At 42.7% G+C, this 25,254-nt stretch overlaps 2 protein-coding genes and 1 long non-coding RNA gene across 7 annotated transcripts in view; 1 reads left to right on the top strand and 2 right to left on the bottom strand.

The window, feature by feature from the left end:
* Nucleotides 1–1,764: 1,764 nt before the first annotated feature.
* On the bottom strand, nt 1,765–5,963 carry TXNIP (thioredoxin interacting protein). The gene is made up of 8 exons (XM_055584510.1): nt 5,443–5,963; nt 4,879–4,951; nt 4,614–4,761; nt 4,302–4,404; nt 3,912–4,168; nt 3,651–3,807; nt 3,384–3,535; nt 1,765–3,250 (listed from the first exon to the last, which is right to left on the bottom strand). The coding sequence occupies exons 1-8, from the start codon at nt 5,690–5,692 to the stop codon at nt 3,215–3,217; spliced, it is 1,176 nt and encodes a 391-aa protein (XP_055440485.1). The 5' UTR covers nt 5,693–5,963; the 3' UTR covers nt 1,765–3,214.
* A 1,930-nt stretch (nt 5,964–7,893) lies between these two features.
* Nucleotides 7,894–25,254, top strand: part of LOC129654815 (uncharacterized) — a 40,135-nt gene continuing 22,774 nt past the window's right edge. The window contains exons 1-2 of the long non-coding RNA XR_008715598.1: nt 7,894–8,528; nt 15,066–15,185. This is a non-coding gene — a long non-coding RNA (uncharacterized LOC129654815). The remainder of the gene's footprint in view (nt 8,529–15,065; nt 15,186–25,254) is intronic.
* HJV (hemojuvelin BMP co-receptor) lies at nt 17,211–24,346 on the bottom strand. Of its 5 annotated transcripts, none has more exons than XM_055584505.1 (4): nt 24,178–24,346; nt 22,698–22,902; nt 21,695–22,257; nt 17,578–21,209 (listed from the first exon to the last, which is right to left on the bottom strand). In XM_055584505.1, the coding sequence occupies exons 2-4, from the start codon at nt 22,792–22,794 to the stop codon at nt 20,586–20,588; spliced, it is 1,284 nt and encodes a 427-aa protein (XP_055440480.1). In that variant the 5' UTR covers nt 22,795–22,902; nt 24,178–24,346; the 3' UTR covers nt 17,578–20,585. The 5 variants fall into 5 exon arrangements, with proteins under 5 accessions (XP_055440484.1, XP_055440483.1, XP_055440481.1 ...); XM_055584504.1 differs by having other exon boundaries at nt 17,579–21,209; nt 22,698–22,884; XM_055584509.1 differs by lacking the exon at nt 22,698–22,902 and having other exon boundaries at nt 17,211–21,209; nt 22,221–22,257; nt 24,178–24,344.

The raw sequence follows: 25,254 nt of genomic DNA, 5'->3' as shown, positions 1-25,254 counted from the left end.
GCTAACTAAATTTAAAACAAACAAAAATAAAAATTCGGTTTGTCAGTAAAAGCAGCCACACGTTTCAGAGCTCACTTGTCACGTGTGAATAATGCCTACTGTATTAGTGCAAATGTACCACCTTTCCATCATTACAGAAGTTCTGTTGGACTGTGCTGGATTTGAGCTATTATGCTATCAGGAGGGGATGCATATGTTCTGGCCCTTCAAGGCTCAAGTCTCTATCAGACGTCGGCTGTAAGTTATCTACCCTCTCCATCCCCTTCTTGTATCACACTCCAGTAGCCTGGCTGTGTACACAAACAACCCGAGTTGTGTGCTCCACGGTCTCCCCTTCTTTTTGTCCTGCCCTCTGGCCAGCTCTTGTCCTTGCCCCACCCCTCCAGTCCCTGGAAAACAAGCTCCAGAAAAACTTTTCCATCAACTTTGACCTGGTTTCAAATCTGATCACAGATTTGAAAGAGGGAGGAGGCCCTAAATTTGTGAGCAGGTAAGAAATGGAGGAGGCAAAGGTGAGAGTGAAGGTGACAGTCACCATGGCAACAGAGCTAGAACCTGTTGCCTTGATAAAGAAAAAACAGGAGGCGCAAAAGAACTACTGAGAATGAAAGCTAGACACAAAGACTGAACTGGAAAAGAATCTTTTCAATCCTACTTTCTGTTCAATTTACATTGATTTTATGAACCCTGTTGGCTCAGACAGTAAAGAATCTGCCTGCAATGCAGAGCCCAGGTTTGATCCCTGGGTCAGAAGGGGATACCGACTCCAATATGCTTGCCTGGAGAATTCCAGACAGAGGACCCTGGTAGGCTACAGCCCATAGGGTCGTAAAGAGTCAGACACAACTGAACTAACACTTTCATTCTTAATGAACTTTTAGGAGTCTGAAGTTGGGAATTACTTATGTGGAGATTCAGAGAAAAGCCAACCCCCCTCTCCCAATAAAGGCTAAGACTAGATTTGTCTGCAGAAGTTTAAATGTAACAGAAATCAGAAAGTATGTTAACCTCTGCCATCTCGGGGTTTATCACTGTAAGTCACTCCTTTAGGAATAATAATTTCAATTAGAGGTGGAGTTGTGGTATCAATCTGTTGTTATTACTCTACAAAGAAGTAACAGGAACTGTAAAGCATACCCTAAGGAGGAAGGTGGATTTGAATGTTCAGCAAACATTTACTGAATTATGATCATGTGCCTGGATAGGAATTGTTCTAGGAGCTGCAGAGATTAAAAAAAAAAAGGTAGCTGTCTTCAAAAAACTTGATATTTATAACTAAAAATCCTTTAGTCCTGTATTGTCTTCCTACATAAAAACCATGTTTTTACTTGCAAGAAACTATGATGAACTCAAAATAAGAAATAAAAGTACCACAACACTTTCCTCCCAAATGCCCTTACAAAATTCATTTCTCTGTATTTCAGGAGCTCATTAAACAAACAAACAAAAAAAGCTTTATATACTCCCAAGTTGAAGAAATTTAGTAATGATTAACTAAAGATGTAGAAAACTAGGTCAGACCACCAGAAGACCCCACTATTCACTGAAGTTCTTCAGTGAATTGGACAAAAGACAGTGTAGCTCAAATTCCTTCCCTCCTCACCCTCCGAACCCCCATTCTGACTACAGTCTTTAGGATCAATAAGAAATGGTTTCTCTATAGGGTTTTCAACAATCTGAATTGTGAAGTAAGGGGGAAAGCTCCTTTAGGCACATTTTCTTTCTAATAACTTCAATTTTATCTTACAGACAAGAAGAGAAACATTTTTTTTGCCATTAAAAAAGTTTATTTTTATTTTCTTTCTTTTTTTTTTTTTTTTTTTACAAAGAATACCCCCAGCTGGGGTGAAAAATATATCTGGTTAAGTACAAAATATAGTTTTTCTCATACAAAAAGATATACAATTAAAAAACAAAAAATGAAACCACCTTCAGCCCACATACTTTTTCAGAAAAGGGTAGAGCGAGCTCAGAGCTCTGACACAGGACAGTGAACAAAGTGCTAAGGCGGAGAGTGACTGACCAAGTGCTAGAGGCTGCAGTGAGACAGGAGCTGTCAACAACCCTGTCTCCTAACACTGGGCAGGAAGTGAGCCCTTGGGGCGTCTGTGAAGATCTGCCTTCTGGGTTCTCATGGCAACATCTGGATGCTCTATCACAGTGTTGGGGCATTTTATCTAGGGTTCCTCCTTGGGTTTGGAGAAGTCACAGTGGGCAAGGCTGATAGCAGCAACCCTTCTTACATAATCAGTGTCAGAACTGCAGAATTCCGTACACTGGGACAAAGTCTCAAAAGCAGTAACACTTTTTTTTCCCTGTCATTGTGCTTACCCCTAGAGACATAGTAGACCAGTTTTAGCTTACATCTGAGAAAGGAAAAAACCCCAAATTTGACACAAACTAAAGTGCTAAGGACATCGCCTCAGAATCAATTCCAAGGAGTCACATGAAAAAAACAAAAATTCTCCCACATAAAAATGTTTGCCAACAGGAGAACACAGTGCAACAAGCTCTAAAAATGGCTTTTAAGACCTCTGGTGGGGCACAGTTACTACTGCTTTATGACTGATTAAAACTACTTTCCGAACAATGAAACTTAGAGCTCCTCCCCTTTAATTCACATGGGAAGCTTGCTCAAAAGTCCAAACCCAATCAATTCTGGAGGGCTTTTCTTTTTCTGTAAGTGTACAAACAATGGGGAACAATGATTTTAAGAACATCCTTTTCCCAAAGTTTTGGCCATGACCATTTTTTCTTTTCACTTTCTTAGTTTGCTAAATTGGCTCTCCTCCACATCGCAGAGGTTCAAGATCTATTGTTATAACAATATCTCTATTATATAATCCCCTCCATTCAACCGTGGGAACACCATTCCAGGATGCCATTTCTACCCCTTACTCAAAACTACTGAAAATGCCACAATTTTCAAAGAGATTCAAGAAAATGGGATGGGCCTTAGTTTTTTTTCTAATGTGTTTTTAAACCCATCTAGCAAAAAACTCTGTATCACATCATCTCGCTGGCTGAGGACGAGTGCGCACCCATTAAGGCCCAGGAGATTGCCTGCTGATCACCTCCCACACTGGAGAGTCAAGAGGCTGGGGTGGACCTGTACCCCACTGTGGAGACTGTTGAGTCTCTAAAAAATTAAAGAGTCCAGGAAGAGAGATGAAAAGAAACAGGTAGGTACAACTGCTTCTTTTCTTCCACATGCTCACTGCACATTGTTGTTCAGGACCGAGGGATCAACCTGGGAGGAAGAAAAGAAAAAGAGTATTTTAGCTTGCGTAAGAAAAAACACAACAATCCAGTCCGGAAATCCTGAGAAGTTAACGTCCTATAAAAGGCTTAGGACAAATGTAGTGGTAAATGACAATTCTCACCTCAGAATAAGTAGGTGGTGGCATGAACCTGAACTCAGGAGCATACATAAAAATAGGGCTGTCTTGAGAACCATCTGTGTCCTCTAGCAGAGGAGTAGTGGGGCTCTCCAACCGGTGATCTTCAGCAATGCTATCCATATAGCAAGGAGGAGCTAGAGAGATAAAGCATGGAGATAATAAGAAGCCCAGCCAAGAAAAGCCTAACCACAATTTTACAAACCCACCCAGGCCAGAGGGGAAAAAAATGAGATCAGGTGTCTGGCTCACCTTCTAGGGTATCTGGGATGTTAAGGTCTACCCAACTCATCTCAGAGCTGGTTTGGCTGGCCATGCTGGACGTCCGGCTGCTGAGGCCTGACCTGCTGCCAATAACCAGGGGCAGGTCAAGAATGACTTTCTTGGAGCCAGGGACGCTAACGTAGATCTAGAAAGGAAGACATCAGTTTGTTAGGCTAGAAATCTGGAGAAACACCACTATCGTTTTGACAAATGAACAATTTCTCTCTCCAACCCCATCAATCGACTCACCAGTAAGGAGTATTCAACTCGCAGGATATTGCAGCCCAAGATAGAAGGCCTGATTTTCTGCACCCGAAGGCTTTTGCCACGCCATGATGCACAGGTTCCGGAGATAATATGATTGCCTCTGACTGATGACAACTTCTGCGTCAGCACCTTGGTTTGGCCATTGGCAAGATAAGTGTGGCGGGCTACAATGGCAGCTTTGGGGATCACGATGCGGGAACACGTATTTTCAAAATCAGCATGGATGTTAATCTCATCACCTGGCAATGAGAAAGATGAAAACTGATGCTCAGTGCAGTCCATGACTTTTAATCTGTTCCTGCCTCCTACCCTTACTCCCAAACCCACAGTTCCTGTTTTAAGAGTCTCTCATTTTAAGCACTAGATTTTTACCTTCACAGAATCCTTTTCTGTCAATTCGTGCAGAGACAGACACCCGCCCATCAGGTATGAACATGCAGGAAACTTTTTTCTCCTTTTTAGCTGACACAGGTTCCTATGTAGAATGAAGTGGAAAAAAGACGTTTAAAGAATCTCTAGAGATCCTTTCTCTGTTTCTCTTTACACTGCTTAAAGTAGGTAGTTTTCTCTCCCACTTTGATGACTTAAGGACTTGATTCCCTGACAGGCTTCACTTTAATGCCCTAAAAACCTAACTACTTATCTCTGAAACCCAGAAGAATAAACTCTTAAAATGAATCTCACCAGTAAATCAGGAGTATTGACATCCACTAGATCCATCACTTCAAAGTTTTTCTTTGTCTCTTGAGTTGGCTGGCTGGGACAATCAAGAAAAGCCTTCACCCAGTAGTCCACACACCCATATTTTCCTTTGAAAGATGTTCCCAAAGGCCTTTATCAAGAAAAAGCAAACAATTTAAAAATGCTCTCCAAGAAGGGTAACTGATCAAAAGGGGAGAAGATTTTTACAGACAGATAAGATCACAGATGCATTTAGTTCATAACCTACCCCTGAGGAAGCTCAAAGCCGAACTTGTATTCATATTTGTTTCCAGGTCTCAAGATCACCATCTCATTCTCACCTGAAGGGAGAGAAAAAGGAGAAGCTTCTAGGTTTCTTGTTACACTTAAAATGCATCTGTGCAATAAGGAATTCTTGGGTAGCGTGCAAGAGTAATGCAGAACCCCTTATGTTCTTAAATGAGATACTGATGCATTCGCTGAGCAAAAAGTTGCAAAGCCCTGCAGTGCTGAAAGGCTCAACCTATCATCATCTCAAACAAGAAGCAAGCAAAGAACAAGCAATTTATTAAGACATAAAAACCTTTCAATAAGTAAGTCAACATTCCTCAAGTTCACCCGCAGAACACTGCACCCTGAGAAGGTGCACAAATCACCCTTTTTGGGGGGTGGGGGTGGGGGTTTGCAAGTTAAAGCTAAAAAAGATAAAGAAGCCACACAAAATTCAAACCCCACAACCCGAGCAACTTAGGATCTACAGTGTGGGCTTTATCCGTATCAATTCTCTTCTTGAATCCGCTTTCAACCTCCAACAAACAGTTGGGTCACTTACCAGCTGGTTGGTCGTCCAGGAGAAGCGTGTCTTCGTAGCGTAAGTAGTCCAACGTCTGCTTGCACTGCTGGGATCCCTGCATCCACAGGACTTTGGCCACTCCGCAAGCCAGGATCCTGACAGCTTTGACTCGAGTGACTTCACACACTTCCACTATCACCCGGCCAGCCACCTTCTCCCCACTGCCGTACACCTTTTCGGGGTCGTTAAAGACTACCTCGAAAGACTTGATCTTCTTGAACATCACCATGTTGGGCTGGATTTGCTTAAGAGTTAAAAAGGAGGACAAAACAAAACTCTCAAAGGACCCTTTGCTGTAAGTTAAAACTTTTTCACTTCTCAATTCTCTACTAAATTTTCGAAAACACGTCCACCCAAAAATGTAAGTCGTGAGTTATATCAAGAGATTGCAAGAGAAAAATAAGCTCTTTCCTTCTAAACAGCTGGAGGAAAGCTCCGGCTCTGGGCGGCCAGGCTTAAAGCGTTCCACTTCAGAAGACGAAACGATAGTTTGCAACTGAGAGCCGGAAACTGCTTTATATAGTAGCCCGGCAGGCAGGTCCACGCGAGCGCTGGCCTGGAGGCTCGTGCTCCCCTCGTGCACAGCTCTCCCATTGGCTGCCCGCTCCTTGTTTACCAGGAGCCCTACCAATCAGCGAGGTCGCAGCAGCGCGTGGACACAGTGTGCTCCTGGCGGGGAAAATGGTTGTTGTGCATCGCTGCGGGGCTGGGAGGAGGGGGCGGAGGGGCTATGGGGCGGCTTCCCTTGTGCTCAAGGAAGGAATGCTTCACTGACCCCAAAATCTATCCGAGGCCAGTGGTCTTAGAAGGGCGGGTACGGATGCTTTTGGAGTGGGAGCTATATTTTGAGGTAAAAAGAAAATGTGCTTATGATGGAATTTCGTGCCTAACCTCAGCCAATGTAATTAATTTAGAGGCGACTGTTTATTCCCGGCTCACAAATCGCAAGTCGTGTGAAAAACAATCCCAGAGCTCCAAGAATACTTTAGGATGGGGCGGAGGACAGGGAGTGCAGTCGTTACTGTTGAGGAAGATCCCCTTTGTCCTTCTCTTGCCTCGCATCTCTCAAAAATCAACAAACAACCCCCTCCTCCTCCCCGCTCCCCCCATAAAGAAATCCCGGCTGTGTGGGAAGGAAAAGAGAACTTGTCACAAACTTTTAACCTCTCTTCAGCGGTCACAGCAAAGCGAATATGTGGGACTGATTGGCCATCCCCCACTCCCTTTCTAGCCCCCTGAGCTGGAGGCTGGGGGCTCCGATCCGTGTGCCTCTGCCCCTGCGTCCTCCACTCGGTTCTCTCTGTTCTCTGGACCGGTACAGTACGGGCGTGTCCACATCCTGCCGCTTATCCCGTCATCTCTTCAGTCCCTGATCTGCAGAGTTAGGGAACACTTTATGTTCTCCCAGTTACCTCATTACCTCTTCGTTAAAGTGTGTTCTTTGGGCTCTGAGTATCTCACTCACTCCCTGCTTCTCCAGGAAAGTAATTGAAAAAAAAAAAATGCTTCACTCTAGTCATCTTTTCCCTGAGTTATTTTAACTCTCTCGTCTTCGTCCCCTTTCCAACTTACTAAATCAGAGGTACACCTCTAAATCTGCTGCCCACACTCCTCACAGCCTTCAAGTTAGTTAAAAGGAAAGTTGTCATTCGTCAGAGGGAAAGTGTCAGGGAAAGATGGCCGTGTTTCTGTTTGAAGGAACCATTCTGCAGTCTTTGAAAAGTTTTTCCCCCTAAACTGTTTAGAAATAGGTAAGAAAGGGAAGAAAAGACAGAAGGATCGTTAGCACACTGTATGTTCAAGCTAAAAGAAACCCTGACTCTTCATCCTGTGTTATTTGGCTCTCTGTCAGATGGGTTTTTCCCTAGCTGGCCGTGAGCTGCCTTAGGAGCTGACTTCTGAGAAAATTTTCAGAGATGCAGTAAGAAAGACTTCTGTGCACAGATACAGGAATTCTCCCTTTTCTTTGATTCCTGAGTTCCTCCCCATGGGTTGGAGAATCAGGAGATTATTACCTCATTTCTTGTGCTAGAAAGAGGAAGACAGTGTTCCCAAGATTGAGATGGGGAAGTAAACAAGAAGCATTAGAATATATAGAGATCCTACCCTCTTAGCAAGAAAATGGCTATTCACTGCTGTGAAGGATCCTTCTTACTTGCTCTTGCACATCCTAACTGGGTTGACACCCTAAGGCTAACAAGTTACAACCCAACTGCACTATTAAGCAAGCTCAAGAATCAGGCATCAAGACGACTGGAAAACACACACTCACAGGACCAACCCCCAGAACAAAAAGGGGAACAGAACATGTTGATCCTTAGGGTGTGTGGGTTTGAGGCGGCACCCTGTTTAAGAAAGTTAACCAATAAGGCCTGAGTTGTTTTTAGCTGGTCGACAATATTGGTTGAAGTAGGTAGAATAGGAAAGGTGAGACTCTCACTAAAGTAATTTTAAAATGTTTAATTGTAACTTCTGAGAGAGTTTTTAGGTTGATAGATGTGGAAGTGTATGTAAATCTGAAATACCAAAATGTTGACAAATAAATACATACATAATGACAATATTATAAAACAGTGTGTGATGTGTAACTGCATAAATGTTGAGAGGCAGGAGGGGAGGAGAGGTGAGTGTGACAGACCAGAGTGGTATATATTTGGAACATCTTAGAGAAAGGGGAATGCCAGTATTTACTTGGGCACAGCTATGGAGTACTGACTTGCTTTTTTAAAAAAAATCTTAATACCATTCTCTTTTGCTTTAAATCCCTCTCTTGGGCTTCAGTTTCTTCTTTCTTTCCCGTTTTGCAAAACTTGGTGCAGACCACTTGTTTGAGCTGTTTTGTGCCTAGGTTCCTTAAATGCCAGAAAACGATTTCACTTTGGCAGTTGCTGCCTACCAGGCCCGTAGCCAAGACATATTCTGAAATGGAGTTGTCCTGGACAGAGTTGTTTACAACCTTTCACCTTATAACCTGGTATTCTGATAAAAACGTGCCTTCTGATTCTTTTTCTCAGTTCCTGTGCCAAAGAAGAAAAAAGTTTACAAACTTCTGTCCTGAAAACAGAGTGAGTACAAACATTGGTGGGGTGCAAGGGAGGAAAACAGCAGGTCCAGTAAGGAACAGCAAAGGAGGGCTAAATCCAAGAGTTTTGCAGATTAGATCATCTTTACCTGTTCCTTCCCCACCCTCTTCAATCCCAGTATCAATAGGAAACCAAGCGGTGATTGTTGTTTGCTTTACAGGAGGTGGTTGAGCAAAGCCAAAGCTTCTAGCGAGAGAAGTGCCCTCTACCCTCAGTTCCAATCAAATACAAGGAGCTGGTTGCATTTCTCTTTTCGTTAACTTATGCTCTGATAAACATTTAGGACTCTAAAGACTCAAGGCCCCCTTTTTTGTCCTTTTATTCACTACTTTCATTTCCACTCTGAAAATTTCCCTTTTACTCTTATCTTTCCCATTTTCCTCTAGGGAATATTAATTTAGAGACAAATAAAGGTTTAAAAGAGAGTGTGGCATTTGAGGCTGATCAACTCTAAGTATTCCTCCAAGTCACTGAGCACCTGTAATAAACCAGGTCCTTTACATAATTATCTCCGTAATATTTTATTTATAGATTCATCTGTCACCTTGTTCTACAATGATTTAAGGTTAGATTATTTCATTTAATTCTCACAATAACTCTGTGACTCAGGGTTAAGTCAGGCTCAGAGGGTTAAGTAATTTCCCTGCAGTCACCAATTTGTAAGTAGAGCAAAATCTTGAACCCAGGTCTGTCTGATCTAAAGTAGGTACTCTTGGGGACTTCCTTGGCAGCCCAGCCATTAAGTCTCCCTTCTTCCACTGCAGGGGGTGTGGGTTTAGACTCTGGTCAGGGACTAAGATGCCTTGAGTGTGGTGCGGCCAAAATAAATAAATTAACTAGGTACTCTTTCTAATGTGTTGTCCTGTTTCTCAGTGCTTTAACACATGGGTTCTTGTTTGATCTTCACTGAAAGGGTTTAGGATAAGACCCATAAAATACTAAAGTTAAAGGGGATTCTACCAGTCATTTTTTTTTTTAAAGAGAGGTACTTCCTTATTTTAGTTAAGTAGACTTGCTCTTGGAGAAGGAAATGGCAACCCACTCCAGTGTTCTTGCCTGGAGAATCCCAGCGACAGGGGAGCCTGGTGGGCTGCCGTCTATGGGGTCGGACAGAGTTGGACACGACTGAAGTGACTTAGCAGCAGCAGCAGACTTGCTCTAGGACGTATAGCTAGTAACTGGTGGAGCCACTCTCCAAAGTCAGGATTCTTAATACTTAATCTAGCGTCCTGTCTCTAGTTTGTTTTCTGAAGATTCTTGTTTCTCAGTTTAATTTTAATTATTAAAAAAAAAAAAAAAACTTCATTTGAACAGATTGCTGGTTGCCTGGGGTAGGGAGTAGGTGAAATGGGTGAAGGGAGTCAAAAGGTATAAACTTAACAGTCATAAAATAAATGTCATAGAGATGTAATGCACAGCATGGTGACTATAGTTAATAATACTATATTGCCTATGTGAAAGTTGCTAAGAGAGTAGATCTTAAAAGTTCTCATCACGAGAAAAAAATCCTGTAATTATATATGATGACAGATGTTAACTAGGCTTATTGTGGTGATCATTTTGCAACATATCTAAATGTCAATCATTAGATTGTACACTTGAAACTAATATAGTGTTGTATGTCAATCATACCTCAATTTAAAAAACACTCATCTTGGGGCTTCCCTGGTGGTTCAGTGGGAAAGAATCAGCCTGCCAATGCTATAGACACGAGTTTGATCCCTGATCTGAGAAGATCCCACATGCTTTGCAGCAACTAAGCCTGTGGGCCACTGTTGAGCCTGTGTGCTAGAGCCCAGGAGCCGCAACTACTGAAGCCTGTATTCTGCAACAAAAGAAGCCACTCCAATGAGAAGTCTGAGCACTGCAACTAGCAAGTAGCCCCAACTTGCCTCGACTAAAGATAAGCCCCAGCAGTTTAGAAGACCCAGAACAGCCATTAAAAAAAAGGAAACCATCTCATGTTGAAGTCCATATTTTATGTTTATTGGTGTCTCTATTTTTCTACCATGTTGAGGAAGGAATGAAGATCTGAGAGTTGTCCAACTTCAGGGAAAGATGGAGAGAGAAGGTGAATTAATTTGTTCAAAACTACTGCAGACACCTTTAAGATATTTCTTAAGGTAGCCTTATGATATAAAAGATTTTTTTCCCTTTTCATGCTATCACCCATGTTTTCTTTCGTTTACTGTCAAATTTCTTAAGAGAGTAACTTATACCAGCTTTATCTGTTGGCTAAATTTGTCCCTTTGTAGCCTGGCTTCTTCTATCACTGAAATGGTTTTCTTTAAGTTTCCAGAGGAAACCAGGGTGATTTTTTAGGCCATATTCCCCTTGACTTCTATATGATTTGAAAACTGCCATCTTTGTAAATTTAAATGTCCTTTTGGACTTTATCCTTTTCTCCCTTGTCAGCAGTTCCTTTTTTCTCTGCCCCACTGAAAGCTTTTCTGCTTGGCTCTCTCCTTTTCTGTCTTCAGGATTTTCTGTTCAGTTTGCCCATCTGTACATCACTCATGGAATCCTCTAGCCTGTCTTGAAAGTTCTAGTTGGCATCTCAAACTCAACTTGTCTGGTATGGAATTCATAATCTTCCCCGTGTGCTCAAATTCACTTCTTACTCTTGTTTCTTTTAATGGAACCATTATATGTTCCCCTAGATATCAAGGCATAAAATCTAAAAACTGTCTTCAATTCCTTCCTTTCTGACATTCCTCACATTCAGTCAATTGCCAGATTCTAAAGAGGCCATCATTCCATTGTTTTTCTAGAAGCTGTTATTTCGTACTCTACTGCCATCACTCTGATTCATATCCTTGTTATTAATACTTTTGCATAAATTATTTTTGATAGTTTTAAACTGATCTTTCTGCTGTAATCCATAAACCTCAACTAGATTAATCTTACACAGTTGAGTTCCTATCTGTTCTGTGATGCTCCCAAACCCGCTGCTTACTGAATCAAATTAAAATACTTCAACCTAGTATTTAAAGCCTTCACAAAGTGACCCAAACTAAACTTTCCAGTCTCATTTCCCACTACTTCCTCAGAAATGTACTCTACTCCTCAGCCAAACTCGAGTATACCGTGTTCCCCTAATATATCCTTCTCTGCATTTGCTTATACTTTTCTCTCTACCTGGAATGCCTGACTTTCCTCCCCATCTCTACTTTTTAAAATCCTACCCACTCTTCAGTAGACAGCCAAATAACTTTTCCTCTATGAAAGCTTTCCTGATACCCAAATCCCCTTATCTCTCACCTTATAACCAAATAGAATTCCATTCTCTTTGAATACTCCATTCCATATTTTAAAAATATTTCTCATATGGAACTTACATGTAAAGTTTCTTTTCTGTCCTATGGAATGAATTCCTAGAGAGCAGGATCTGTGTCCTTTTAAATATTTTTATTCTTCATAGCATCTAGAAGAGTACATTTCATAGAGAAAATATGTTATTAAATATAAATTGAATTGATAGATTGGGATATGTCTGTGCAATAGAATATGCCACTAATTCAGAACCTAGTGCTGTTTCTTATCAACAATAAGAAACCTAATCTCGGTTCCTTCTGCTACACTTGAACATAACCAGTCCCTCTTCCTCAAAGCCTGCGGCCCAGTTACGTATAGAGCAAGGATGGTGAGGCGGTGAGAGGTGATGGTTTGTTTTCCTATGAGGGAAATTTGGACTGTACTGATGTTTATAAATATGAGAGAGAGGGGACATTTTGTGCTTAACCCAACTTCCCCTTTTCTGAGAAGTTCTTTCTTACTCAATTCTGTAATCCAGTTGGCTCAGCCCTGCCACCCAGTGGATAAAGTACTATCGAGATCCTCTGCTTCACTGACTATGCTAAAGTCTTTGACTGTGTATGGATCATGACAAACTGTAGAATTTTTTTTTTAATTATTTTTATTTATTTTTTGGCCTTGCTGTGTGGCATGTGGGATCTTAGTTCCCTGACCAGGGATCGAACCTGCATCCCTTGCATTGGAAGCACAGAGTCTTAACCACTTCACTGCCAGGGAAGTCCCACAAACTGTAGAATTCTTAGAGATAGGAATACCAGACCAGCTTACCTGCCTCCTGAGAAACCTGTATGCAGGTCAAGAAGCAACAGTTAAAACCAGACATGGAACAACGGACTGGTTCCAAATTGGGAAAGGAGTATGTCAAGGCTGTATATCGTCATCCTGGTTATTTAATCTTACATGCGGAGTACATCATGAGAAATCCCGGCTGGATGAAGCACAAGCCAGAATCAAGATTGCTGGGAGAAATATCAGCAACCTCAGATATGCAAATGATACCACCTTATGGCAGAAAGCGAAGAGGAACTAAAGAGCCTCTTGATGAAGGTGAAAGAGGTGAGTGAAAAAGCTGTCTTAAAATTCAGCATTCAAAAAACTAGGATCATGGTATCTGGTCCCATCACTTCCTGGCAAATAGATGGGGAAACGGTGGAAACTGACAGACTATTTTCTTGGGCTCCAGAATCACTGTAGATGGTGACTGCAGCCATGAAATTAAAAGAGGCTTGCTCCTTGGAAGAAAAGCTATGACAAACCTAGGCGGCATAGAATTGAAATAATGCTTTTGCACTGTGGTGCTGGAGAAGACTCTTGAGAGTCCCTTGGACTGCAAAGAGATCAAACCAGTCAATCCTAAAGGAAATCAATCCTGAATATTCATTGGAAGGACTCATGCTGAAGCTCTAATACTTTGGCTACCTGATGCAAAGAGCTGACTTATTAGAAAAGACCCTGATGCTGGGAAAAATTGAAGGCAGGAGGAGGAGGGGACGACAGAGGACGAGGTGGTTGGGTGGCATCACTGACTCAGTGACATGAGTTTGAGCAAACTCTGGGAGATGGTGAAGGACAGGGAAGCCTGGTGCTGTAGTCCATGGGGTCTCAAGAGTTGGACACCACTGAGCGAACTGAACAACAACAACAAAATCGAGATCCTTAGTCCACACAGAAGCGTTTCTGAGACCAGAAACTTGACCAGACGGCTCCCCTGAGTGGGGAAGATGATTTTTTGATCTTGAGAAGAAGGAGCAGAGGAAGGTGTTTATGACTGAAAGGAAGGTATTCATATTAAAACAGTTTTCTGTTTTTCATCCATTTCAGAGAACTTTCTGTGTTAATGCATTTTAAAGTGTACATAGAGCTAAATATACATGTGTGTTATAAAGCAATTACACAAACATTTGATTCTCGCCAGATAGGCAGATATTTTTGCAGAAAGGAATATTGCAATATACAGAGCTCAAGAGGCTTGCTTAATTCACAGAACTAGGATGAAATTCATCTAATTTATGGTTTGAAAATCTTGCCACTAGCACATCTCTGATCCTTAAAAAAAAAAAAGTCACCTCCTTTGTAAAGATTTCTCTGATTTCTACAAGCAAATTTGTCACTTTCTTTGTATTCTCAATAGCATATTGGATGTATTTCTCTATATTATGTTAATCATATATCTGTTTATTTGTTCCTCCCTACTAAACTGAGTTCCCCTAAGACAGGAGCCATGTTGACTTATGGCCTGGCATAGTTTAGGTGTTCCAAAAATTCTAAATAAGGGTCAAAGTCAATCCATAGGATTATTTTAGCCTGATCAGCTAATATGACGCGTATTTAGCCCATCCCATTGCCCATCCTTCTGGTTTTGGTTTCTTCTCCAGCACTGATGGTATTCTCCCTGTAGGCTTGGTCGTGGTAGATGCAGGGCAGTGACCTCCATAAAGAGAAAATTAAACCTTGGCAGAACATTTTCAGTTGCAGGCGCTACACTTTCAGCAAAGGACTTTTTGATTCTTTGCTGAGTGAGGTGGGGTTGGAAGGCAGGATGAAAGACTGATTAATTTTTTTTTTAATTCAACTTAACTAGTTCCTCATAGGTAGAAGTAGAAGAGTGCTGTAACAAAGACCGATCACACAGTTTTTACTGGGCCTTTGTTGCTGTGCAAGGGCTTTCTCTAGTTGTGGAAAGCAGGGACCACTCTTCATTGCAGTGCACAGGCTTCTCATTACCTTGGTTTCTCTTGTTTTAGAGCACAGCCTCTAGGCATATGGGCTTCCGTTGTTGTGGCTTGTGGGTTCTACAGTGCAGACCCACAGGCTTAGTTGCTCTGAGGCTTGTGGAATCTTTCCAGACCAGGGATGGAACCTGTGTCCTCTGCATTGGCAGGTGGATTCTTATCTGCTATACCACCAGGGAAGTCCACAAAACCCTTGATATTCAAAAGATTGATCTTTTGGAACCAGTAGCAAAGAATGATTCCACAGTAACCCTGCAGTAGAGGCAGAATCCAATTATATTTCTTGATTTCTCTTTCACTTTCTCAAAGCCCACCCTCCAAGCACACACAGATTATATCTCAGGAAACACATGTGACTTATTTCTTCCTAATAACTATTAGGAGGATGATGAATAATTTGATTTGGGAGTAGGCAGAAAAACTGAGGAAGGCCTATTATTTTCTAATGTTCTGTCTTCCTTCCTTTCCTTAGTGCTGCTGCAGTTTCTTGGCACTGATTTGGAGAACCTGCAATTACTGGACCATGGAAATTATCTCTGCTTCCTTGAGAAGAAATGTGGGAAGGAACTTGCCATGAAGTATACAAGATAAGGTGAAGTGGGTAGGAAGGGGGTTGGGTGGGTTTGAAAAATGATGGAGGTGTCCACAAGTATAAGATGTTAAGGGGAAATACTCAGGACTGGCCAAGGTAGAAATGCAGTCTCTTTTTTAAAATCAAAATAATGTAATATAACTTAGTCAAAAATCCCATAATTTTAATTCTTACACAAAAAAGCAGCAGTTCTCAGTTCACTCTAATTATTTCTCTTTCAATTATTTCAACTTTTTCATCTGGTATTTACTTCATATTTCTTTTTTATGAATTAATTAATTAATAATTGATTTTTTGATTTTGGCTGTGCTGGATCTTCGTTGCTGCAGGGCTTTCTCTAGCTGCATTGCACCAACTTCTTGTTGCAGCGGCTTCTCTTGTTGAGGAGCACAGGCTCTAGGTGCACAGGTTTCAGTAGTTGGGGTGCACAGGCTTAGTTGTTGCTTGGCATGCGAGATCTTCCCAGACCAGAGGTTGAACCAGTGTCTGCTGCATTGCAAGGCAGATTCTTAACCACTGGACCACCAGGGAAGCCTCTCATATTTCTAAACTATATATTTCTTCTTTTATTTCTTAATTTATAAATAATTGACATGAATTTGAGCAAACTCTGGGAGAGAGTGAAGGACAGGGAAGTCTGGCGTGCTGCAGTCCACGGGGTCAGTCACTCAGTCATGTCCAACTCTTTGCGACCCTTGGTCTGTAGCCCCCAGGCTCCTCTGTCCATAGGATTCTCCAGGCAAGAATACTGGAGTGTATAACCATTCCCTTCTCCAGGGGATCTTACCCACCCAGGGAGAGAACCCGAATCTCCTGCATTGCATGCACATTCTTTACCATCTGAGTCACCAGGGCAGCCCAATATTAGACATATCATACTCTTTTTTTGCTACAGTATTTGAAATTTTAAGTGTCTTACACCATACTCCCTATCCCTACCTTCCCATTCCTCCTACCTCATCCTCCTGATAGAGTTATATCACAATTTTGGCCAAATCAGTAGTCAATATTTACATTATTATCACTATTGCTGCTGTTTAGTCACTAAGTGTCCAATTCTTTGTGACCCCACAGACTGTAGCACGCCAGGCTTCCCTATCCTTCACTATCTCCCAGAGTTTGCTTAAATTCATGTCCATTGAGTCAGTGATGTTATCTAACTGTTTCATCCTCTGCTGCCCCCTCTTCTCCTTTTGCCTTCAATCTTTCCCAGCATCAAGATCTTTTCCAGTGAGTTGGCTCTTTGCATCAGGTGGCTGAAGTATTAGGGCTTCACCATCAGTCCTTGCAATAAATATTCAGGGTGGATTTCCTTTAGGATTTACTGGCTTGGTCTCCTTGCAGTCCAAGGGACTCCCAAGAGTCTTCCCCAGCACCACAATTCAATTATGACTATATTAATTATATATTATCACTATAAATAACATCAATTGTAGAGTCAAGTAGTATATTTTGATTGTTTCATGTCTTGAACAACCCTTTGTTTGTTATGAACCCATAATTACTTAAGCAATTTATTTAGTTTTTTATGCACCTACCTTTAGTTTATTTCTTTTTTTAATTTATTTTTAATTGGAGGGTAATTGCTTTATAGTGTTGTGCTGGTTTCTGCCGTACAGCAACGTGAATCAGCCGTTAAGTATATACATATGTCCACTCCCTCTTGAACCTGCCTCCCTTAAGTTTATTTTTGAAATGCCAATTCTGTCAAATACTTATTAATATTTTCTCTCATTTAGTCAACATATTAGACAATCTAAGAAATTAATTTTCTTTCTCTTGAAGACTTGCTCCATCCCCACTGGGTAATTCTTTTTAGTCATCAGCGCCATCTGCTGACTGTTAGTGGAAAGACAAAATGAAAGTGAGAGTGGAAAGACAAAAATGAAGCACCGGGTTGTTTTTAAACCAGAAAATGTCCTTTCCCTGATCTCTGACCTTGAGAATCTGGAGGAGGGAATATGGTCCTTATGATAGGAGAGAGAGAGTATAGAATATTTAAATATTCTCTTTCCTTCTTTTTTTTTTTTGATGTGAACCATTTTTATTTATTTATTTATTTATTTTTGGATGTGAACCATTTTTAAAGTCTCTATTGGATTTGTTACAATATTGCTTCTGTTTTATGTTTTGTTGTTACAGTATTGCTTCTGTTTTATAGTGTTTTGGCCCCAAGGGATGTAGAATCTTTGTTCCCAAATCAGGGATCAAACCCACACCCCCTGCAATGGAAGGCGAAGTCATAACCACTGGACCAGCAGGGAAGTCCCTAAATGCTCTCGTTCTTTGCCTTGTCATCCTCTTCTTTCCTGTGTTTTCCTAGAAGAAGGAAATTCTGTTATAATCTTCCTTTTCATACAATGGTCTTTCCTTTGACTGACCCACCAAAAGAAGAGGGAAAGGTCGGCTACCTATTTATTTTTCTTACACGTTTATTAGATGTACTAATGTTTGATCAACTGCACATATTTGAAGTGTATAGTTTCATGATTTTTGAAATCATTGCCACAATCAAGATAATGAACATTCTACTCCAGTTTCCTCCTGTGTCTTTGCAAACCATCCCTCTCTCCCTCCCCTGACCATCCACAGGCAACCACTGATCTTTTTTCTGTCAGTATATATTGGTTTACACTTTTTATAATTTTATACAAATGAAAACATACAGTATGTACTCTTTTTTGTTGTTGTTTGGCTTCTTTCGCTTACATTCTTATTTTGAGATTCATAATATTATTGTGTGTATCAGTAGTTTATTTCACTTTATTGCTGAGTGGTATTGTATACAAGTCTTTATCCTTTCTCTTGGATAAATACTTAGAGGTGGACTGTTTAGAGTGTGTGGTAAGTATATGCTTAACTTGTGAAGAAACTGCCAAAAATTTTACAAAGTAGTAGCACTAATTTACATTCTCACCAATAGCATGTCAGAGCTTCACAATTTGCCAACACTTGATATGATCAGTCTTTTTAATTTGAACCATTCCAGTGGTTATGTAGCGTTTTCTCCTTGTTTTTCAAATTCGATTTGCATTTCCATGATGAGTAATGATGTTGAGCATCTTTTCATGTGCTTATTTTGAACTACTCATTTTTAAATACTCCATTGATAATAGGGTTAACCCTGAGTTTGGGCAAATGAAGCAAATGACAGGGGCCATAAAAGAATCTCACTCCCCAACTGGCTGTGAAATTCTTCTTAACCTACTTGAAATTCCCACAAGTGAATTTTGAGGGATGAAGTTATGTACTCTTTTGAGTTAACCAATAAAAGGAGCAGTTTCTCAAAAAGATGTTTTGAATTGAAATGCCTAAGTTATCTGTAAGTGAGAACAGCAATGGATATGTTTCCTCTAATTTTCTTCCATTAGAACAGATTGTTTTCTGGATTAGCTAAGTGTCTTGGTTGCATTCGACTCTATGCAACCCCATGGACTGTACCCCACCAGGCGCCTCTGTCCATGGAATTCTCCAGGCAAGAATACTGGAGTGGGTTGCCATTTCCTCCTCCAGGGGATCTTCCCAACTCAGGGATTGAACCCGTGTCTTACAGGCAGATTCTTTACCATCTAAGCCACCAGGGAAGCAGGTCATCTTTAAAAGTAAAGAGACTGTGCTTTGTGGGAATGGCAGAGTGGCTGCGGTCTTTAGAGAAGATAGTGAGTCAGGAATAGAAGATAAAGAATTGCAAAAGAAATTTAAAATAGCAGACCAAAAGGACGCTCTGTCTGGTAAGCACTGGCTGGTGTGTATGTGTGTCCTGGGGAGTTAGGTTAGATGGGTGAAACTGAGAGAAGAGGGAGGAGTAAAGCACTGTTACTTTAGAACATCCAGGACTAGAACAGCTTCTATTTTCTTTTCTTCTCCAAATTAGATTCCTTCTATTTGGGGCTTCCCCCTCCTTTCCAGCTCTCCCTTTTGGGTTTCATATGACAAAAGAAGAAAATAGTTTTTGTGATGGCAGCCACTGCCTGCAGCTCCCTTTCCCTGCCTCGTCCACAACTAAAATCTTCAATGGCTGTTTCCTTGACAGGACAGTATAGTGTTGAGATTAAGTTAAGTCTCCGAAGCCAAATTCTCTGGGTTCAGTTTCTAGCTCTACCATTTGTAAGCTGCGTTAGTGTGGAAAAATTGCTTAGTCTTCCTGTACCTCATTTGCCTTATGTAACAATCGAGATAAGAAAGTTACCTTCCTTAGAGAGTTGTGAGTATTAGATGAATTAATAATTTTAAGTTGTTTAGAAAATGGCCTGGCGGGTTTTAAGCTCTCAATAACTGTTAGCTGTTAATTGAATTTAAACTCCTTGGCCCCACTTTCAAGGCTATGAAGTGCTTCTATCAATCTAGCCCTTAATTCTCATCTACTTCATTTGAGTTTTGCTGGTTTCTTCGCTGAATCATGAATCTGTGAATGTCTAGATAGTTTCTCCTGCCTGGAAGATCCTTAATTCAAATCCAATCTTACCCAGTCTTCAAAGATCACTTCAGATCTCATCTACTCTATTACCTCTTATTATTTATTATTTCTTGAGTTCTTCTCAATCATCTTCTCATTTGAATTCATAGTATTATGGAATTTAGTGAATGATTACGCACTCATCACTCCTTCATATAAGTCAGTTTGTCTCCCTAATATCCTGTAAACTTCCTGAAGGCAGAACAATATCTCCCGCTTTTGAGCCCTCTTTCGGTGGAGTGAACACATTGACTTTATGCCATCTTAAGCGTCTGTAAACAGATTCAACATAGACAACAATGTGAAGACTCCATAGCTTTAATATCAGATCAGTTAGGGTTGGGGATGATAGCTTCTTTCCTACCTGTGTCATTCTCCAAAGATAGAGAGTCCCTTCACCAAAAATCCAAACAACTCCCACTTCATTTATGAACCAAGAAAGCAGAACACACCTTACCCACATTATACTTATCAAATAGATTCTTTTCCTCATCATTTCCTCATCTTTCTACCTTCCAAGAGAAAATATCATTCAATTTTGAGTTTCTGATGGGTAATGATCATGTCTTCCTCTTTCAGTTCTTCTCTATTAAAAGTCTCAACCCTTAAGTTTTCTACTGATCCTCAGGACCCCATAACCTCTAAGCTTGTAGGGGTGATTTCAGGAGGAGATGGACTAGGACAATTTACTTCCTATTAACAAGACTGGGAAAATTAGTGAAGAGCCCCTACTGAAGTCTGGAATGCAGAAACCTTGCCCAAAATCCTTATTCTGTGATCATTTCAACCCTAGACTGCAGCCTTCTCTCACTCTGGAAAAATGTTCTTGTTTCATATGTTTCTTACCCTCATTGTTTCCCTTCAGTGATTCTTATGTTCTCCCTTGCCAATCTCCATCCGCAAATCACTTCTAGACCCATCATGGTTACTGAATGCTGGCCTGGTTACTGAATGCAAAGCCACAGAACAAAGAGCCCAGAAAGAAGTGGAGCTAGGAGGGTTGCTGAGGAAAGAGGAACCCCAGCATCTGAGGGGAAGAGGTGTAGTTTTTCCAAGTCTGGCAGGAAGGCTCGGGCATCCTCCAGAGCTGCCTGAGCTGCTACAGTAAAGTTAGGGTCACCGGAGATTAAAACATCAAAGACACAGGAATGAAAGTAAGCGTCTTCAACCGGCAGCCCTTCCTTGCACAGCTGTCTGGCAGTATCCATGGTTATAGTTCCCCGACGACTGCGCACTGAGCGTGAGAGTCGCTGACTTGGAGGGCATCCCCCAACACAGAGCTGCAGGTCCTGCTCAGCTGAGAAGGCCCTGGCCACATCCTCTGCTACTCTGATGGAGAAGGAGAGCTGCCCAGCTGTCTGCCGAATGATTATAGTTGTGCCAATGTAGGCAGCTCGGATCTCCACATGGCTCCCAGGGTTAGCGGTTCGAATGGACAAACTTGAGCCCCCAGGTCGATCACCTCCATTGATAGAACCATCTTCAAAGGCTGCGGGAAGGTTGTCCACCTCAGCCTGGTAGACCTTCTGATCAATGCATTCCTGCATGTTCTTAAATATAATGGTGAGCTGTAAGGGCAAGAGGGAAAACAGTTTATTTGGGGCTCAGTGCAACCCTCCCACCTTCCATCAACCAGGCCTCATTATTGTACATAGTCAGGGATCTGATCCCAGCAGAGATGCAAGGCCTATCACAGTCCTCACTCCTTGATCCTGTCTTTATGTTCCAATACTGTTTCATCCCTGCTCCATCCCTTTCCTCCCTGTTTGGGCTCAACCTCAACTGCTCCCATAGGAGAAGGAAAAGTTTCCATTCTGTAACTCCTCAACCCAGGGCTTCTCAACTTTCCTCTCCCGGGCTCTTTTCTGCATTGGAGTGTAATTCCCACGGAGGGAAAGTGATTTACAGGACAAAGTGTTCGGTAGGAGGGAGTGATTCAAGATGTGGGAGTGGTTGAGGAGGAAAGGGAGTAGAGCTGCACTGTGAAAACTAGTGGGGTTGGCTTGGGAGTGGAACCCTGGGGTGACCATGGAGGAGCAGTTGAGTCCCTGACCTTCCGGGTGGTGGTGGCGTTGGCCCCCAATGCCACGGGGGAGCTGGTGGCCTGGACAAAGAGGAAGTCATTATCCAGCAAGGGCCAAGCTCCTTGGACACGGCACGTGTGAAAGTGGTGATGGAAGGTGCGCACGTGAGGGTCCCCGAAGGAGGCACAGTGCAAGAAGCCTGGGGGTTGTCGGTGCAGCCGGGAAAACCGGCCTTCATAGTCACAGGGGTCCGGGGCTGGGGAGCCAGAGGCGCGGATCGGGCCTGCGCCTGGAAAGACGGGGCCCCGGGGTGGGGGAGGGGCCGTGGGGCCCTGGCGGGAGCAGTTGTGCTGAATCATCAGGTCTTCGATTCCGTGCACAGCAGAATGGAAGGCGAGGTCCCCGCGGCAGGTGCGGGCCGTGCGCCGAGTGCAGAGCGCGTAGGAGCGGAGGGCTCGGCAGAGGCCGCTGGAGCCCACCCCTCCGCCCCGGCCTCCTCCTCGAAGGGATCCTGGTGAACCCCCACCTCTAAGGCTCAGAGTGGAAGATACATACTCAGCATTGCAGCGGAGGATCTTGCATTGAGAATAAGCTGAGGGCGGAAGGGAGAGAGGAGTGTGAGCTGGTCCCCCCATCCCCGCTCAACCTCAACCATAATTCTCCCAGGTCTCATGGGGGGATAGCAGCGGATCCTAAAACCCAACTGAGAGCCTCCCCCAATTCCCAGTCCCCAGCCGCCAGCCCCCAGTTTCCTAATCTTGTCCTCATTCAGTCTTGCTAAAGATGGGTAAGCCCTGCTAGATCCACAGCTAGATCCTGCTAGATCCACAGCTCTTCTGCCTGTGGATCAAGGGCTTTCCCAGTGCCCTTCCCCAAGTTGAATGGTGAATAAAATATACCTATCTGAGAGTGGGGCGAGTGACTGGGACCCCTCAGCACCCATCTCATCTCATTCACCCAAGCTCACATGCCCACCCCTACATAGCAGCCTACCCCCTAGATCCCCCAAAGCCTTACCTAACCCTTCCTTACCATGTCCACAGAGGAGCAGCAGGAGAGTGAGAATGCTTAGAGTTGGGGGACTGCCATGGGGGGACCAGGGACTAGGGGACTGGCCTGGATCCCCCATACCTATCCAGCCAGGTCCCCCCAGGTTCCGGTTCTTCCCAGCTGATGACCCTCCTACCTAGTGAATTTTGACCGGACGTCCTGTAAGGGACTGAAAAAAGAAATGTGGCTGGGCATGGGGAAGAGAAGAGTTGAAGATTGTTCAGAATGATGTGAAGAGAATCTGGGAAGATCAAGAAAAGAATGAGCTAACTGGAGTTTAGGGGAAATGGGGCTCCCTGAACTAAACACGAGGCTGTTAAGCCTCTGTGCCCTGCTTTTGTGACCACTTTCAGGCACCTTATGCAATACCCCTAGGTGGGGGTGGAAGAAAGGTTGAGTGGACTCGGGGGGCAGAGTCCACTGTATTGCCCCATTCTGAGCTACCAAACAGCAGAAATGTCAAAAAGAGGAATCATGTGGATAGATCAGATCTCAGTCATACCAGTGGGCTCCTCAACAGAATTAGGATCTGAAAATACATCAGAGACTACCTCTTATTTGCCCTTCCCCATCAGGAGGGGACACCCTCCAGAGGTCATTCATTGATTTTCCTCCTTTGTGTCAGAATTTTCAGTAAGGAGGAGTAAGGGTGGGATACACATCCCATCTCTGGAATCAGTATTCAAATGAAAAAGGAACCAGTCTCTTTCATCTACTGTAGAGAGCTAAAATTATCCCTCTGTCTCATGGAACAATGGATGCAAACCAAGCATGCAAATCAATATTTGTTTGTTATGAGTCAACATTTCTTCTTCATGAGTCAACATTTCTTCAGATCTGACTGAAGAACCACCCTTTCCATTGATCTTACCTTTCCATTGATCTTAACTTTGCAAGTTTGGAAGTCAATCTTTTGATGAGGACAAGACTTGGGGAGGGGCTAACTCCCTCTTGCCAAACTACTCTCTCTGGAGTTAAGGATATAATTGAGGGAGAGTCATGCAGGAGGGAGAACACGATGATGGGACTAGAGTTGTAGGGAGAAATCATTTACAACAAGGAGTAAGCCTCACCCTTGGAAGCCCAATGTGAAGGGCACTGATAAATAGGAACAAGAAAGAGGGTATCAGTGACTAATCATCTGAAGCTAAATTTGGCCTTGGTGAGAAAACCACAGAATAGGAGGTGTAGGAAACTTGTACTAAAGAAGGAGACTTCATCAGAAGTCTTGAGGTAACAGGAGGAGAGAGCTAAGACTCCCAGAGGAGAGATGGAGGTTTAAACTTCTAGTGGCCAGAGGCCAGAAAGCTTAAGACAGAAGGAGAAATGGAGACGGGGGCACCTTGGTATGGAAGAGATCCTAGATTTGCACCAGAGACATCCAAGTTTATGTCATAATTTTATGAGATTCTAATTTCAATTTAGAAGCTTTTTAAAGGAATTGCAATTAATTTTGACTTACTGTTTCCAGAGGTCAAACATTAGTCTGATATCCAATTCTCCAGCCATGACTGTCTACTGTATCAGTCAGCTCCAGCCAGGGGATCCCCCGTCTCTTTCTCCATGTCTCCCCTAGGTCCCCAGACAGGCTGCAGTCTCACTGAGGTCAGGGAACCAGAGAAGGTCTGGTGTGGGGGGAAGGGGGACTAGATGGCTGGCCGGAGTACTGGACAGCTGAGCGGGGGAGGGAGGTGGCTACTGAGTTGACTGTTTTAAAAATAGCTAAGTCCAAAATTCCAGGAGTGTTGATGGGGGTAGGGTGTTGGAGTGTTGGCGAGAGGGTGGGGAGGGTGGAGAGGGTAGGAGGATTAGAAAGAATATGGAGTATAGGGTGCCAAGTGGCAGAGAAGGGATAGAAATATGACCAGCAAATCAGTTATCCAGTTTGAGCTTACATGATTCTAGTCACTGCCTACTCCAAGCAGCCCTCCAGCACTGTCAATAATTTAAAAGCCCTCTGGCCTTTAAAAATTAGAGTGGACAATTGTATACCTTTATCTCAGCACCCTCATCACTGCCATATTGAATATTGCATTTAGTTTCTACAGAACATATTAGGAGGTAGCTGACTTTAAATAAGGTCCATAGCAGAGGTAGTTCACAGCCCCTCCCCCATCTTTGTAGAGTATTTCAGAAGGACTTAAAAAGCCAGCTGTCTAGAGAAGAAATCTGAGCTCTGAGTGGTTTAGGATGAGTATTTGTTTCAGTCTACCAGCTCAGATCCTCTCAGCTGTCTATTCCCCAACTGCCTCCATTTTCATTACCTTATTTATATAGCAGCTCCTCTTTGCAGGTATACACACAAACACATAAGCTTCTGAGTTGCTGAGGGAGGAGGCTAGCAAAGTCAATGAGGGAAAGAAGGAATGGGGATACAATTTTTTGAAGGGGAGAGGAACTTGGAGAGATAAAGTGAGAGAAAAAGAGATTCAGAAAGATACTTTTGTGGAGTAACATAATCTTATGACCTTTTAAGAGATTGCAACCAAGGAATTTAGCCACGTTGTATTTTTGCAGGCATAGGCATCAGGGATCATCA

Source organism: Bubalus kerabau, chromosome 6 (genome assembly GCF_029407905.1).
Source record: "Bubalus kerabau isolate K-KA32 ecotype Philippines breed swamp buffalo chromosome 6, PCC_UOA_SB_1v2, whole genome shotgun sequence".
NCBI lineage: Eukaryota > Metazoa > Chordata > Mammalia > Artiodactyla > Bovidae > Bubalus > Bubalus kerabau.
Note: the sequence above shows the minus strand (reverse complement) of the source record. Positions and strands in the feature narration are given on the sequence as shown.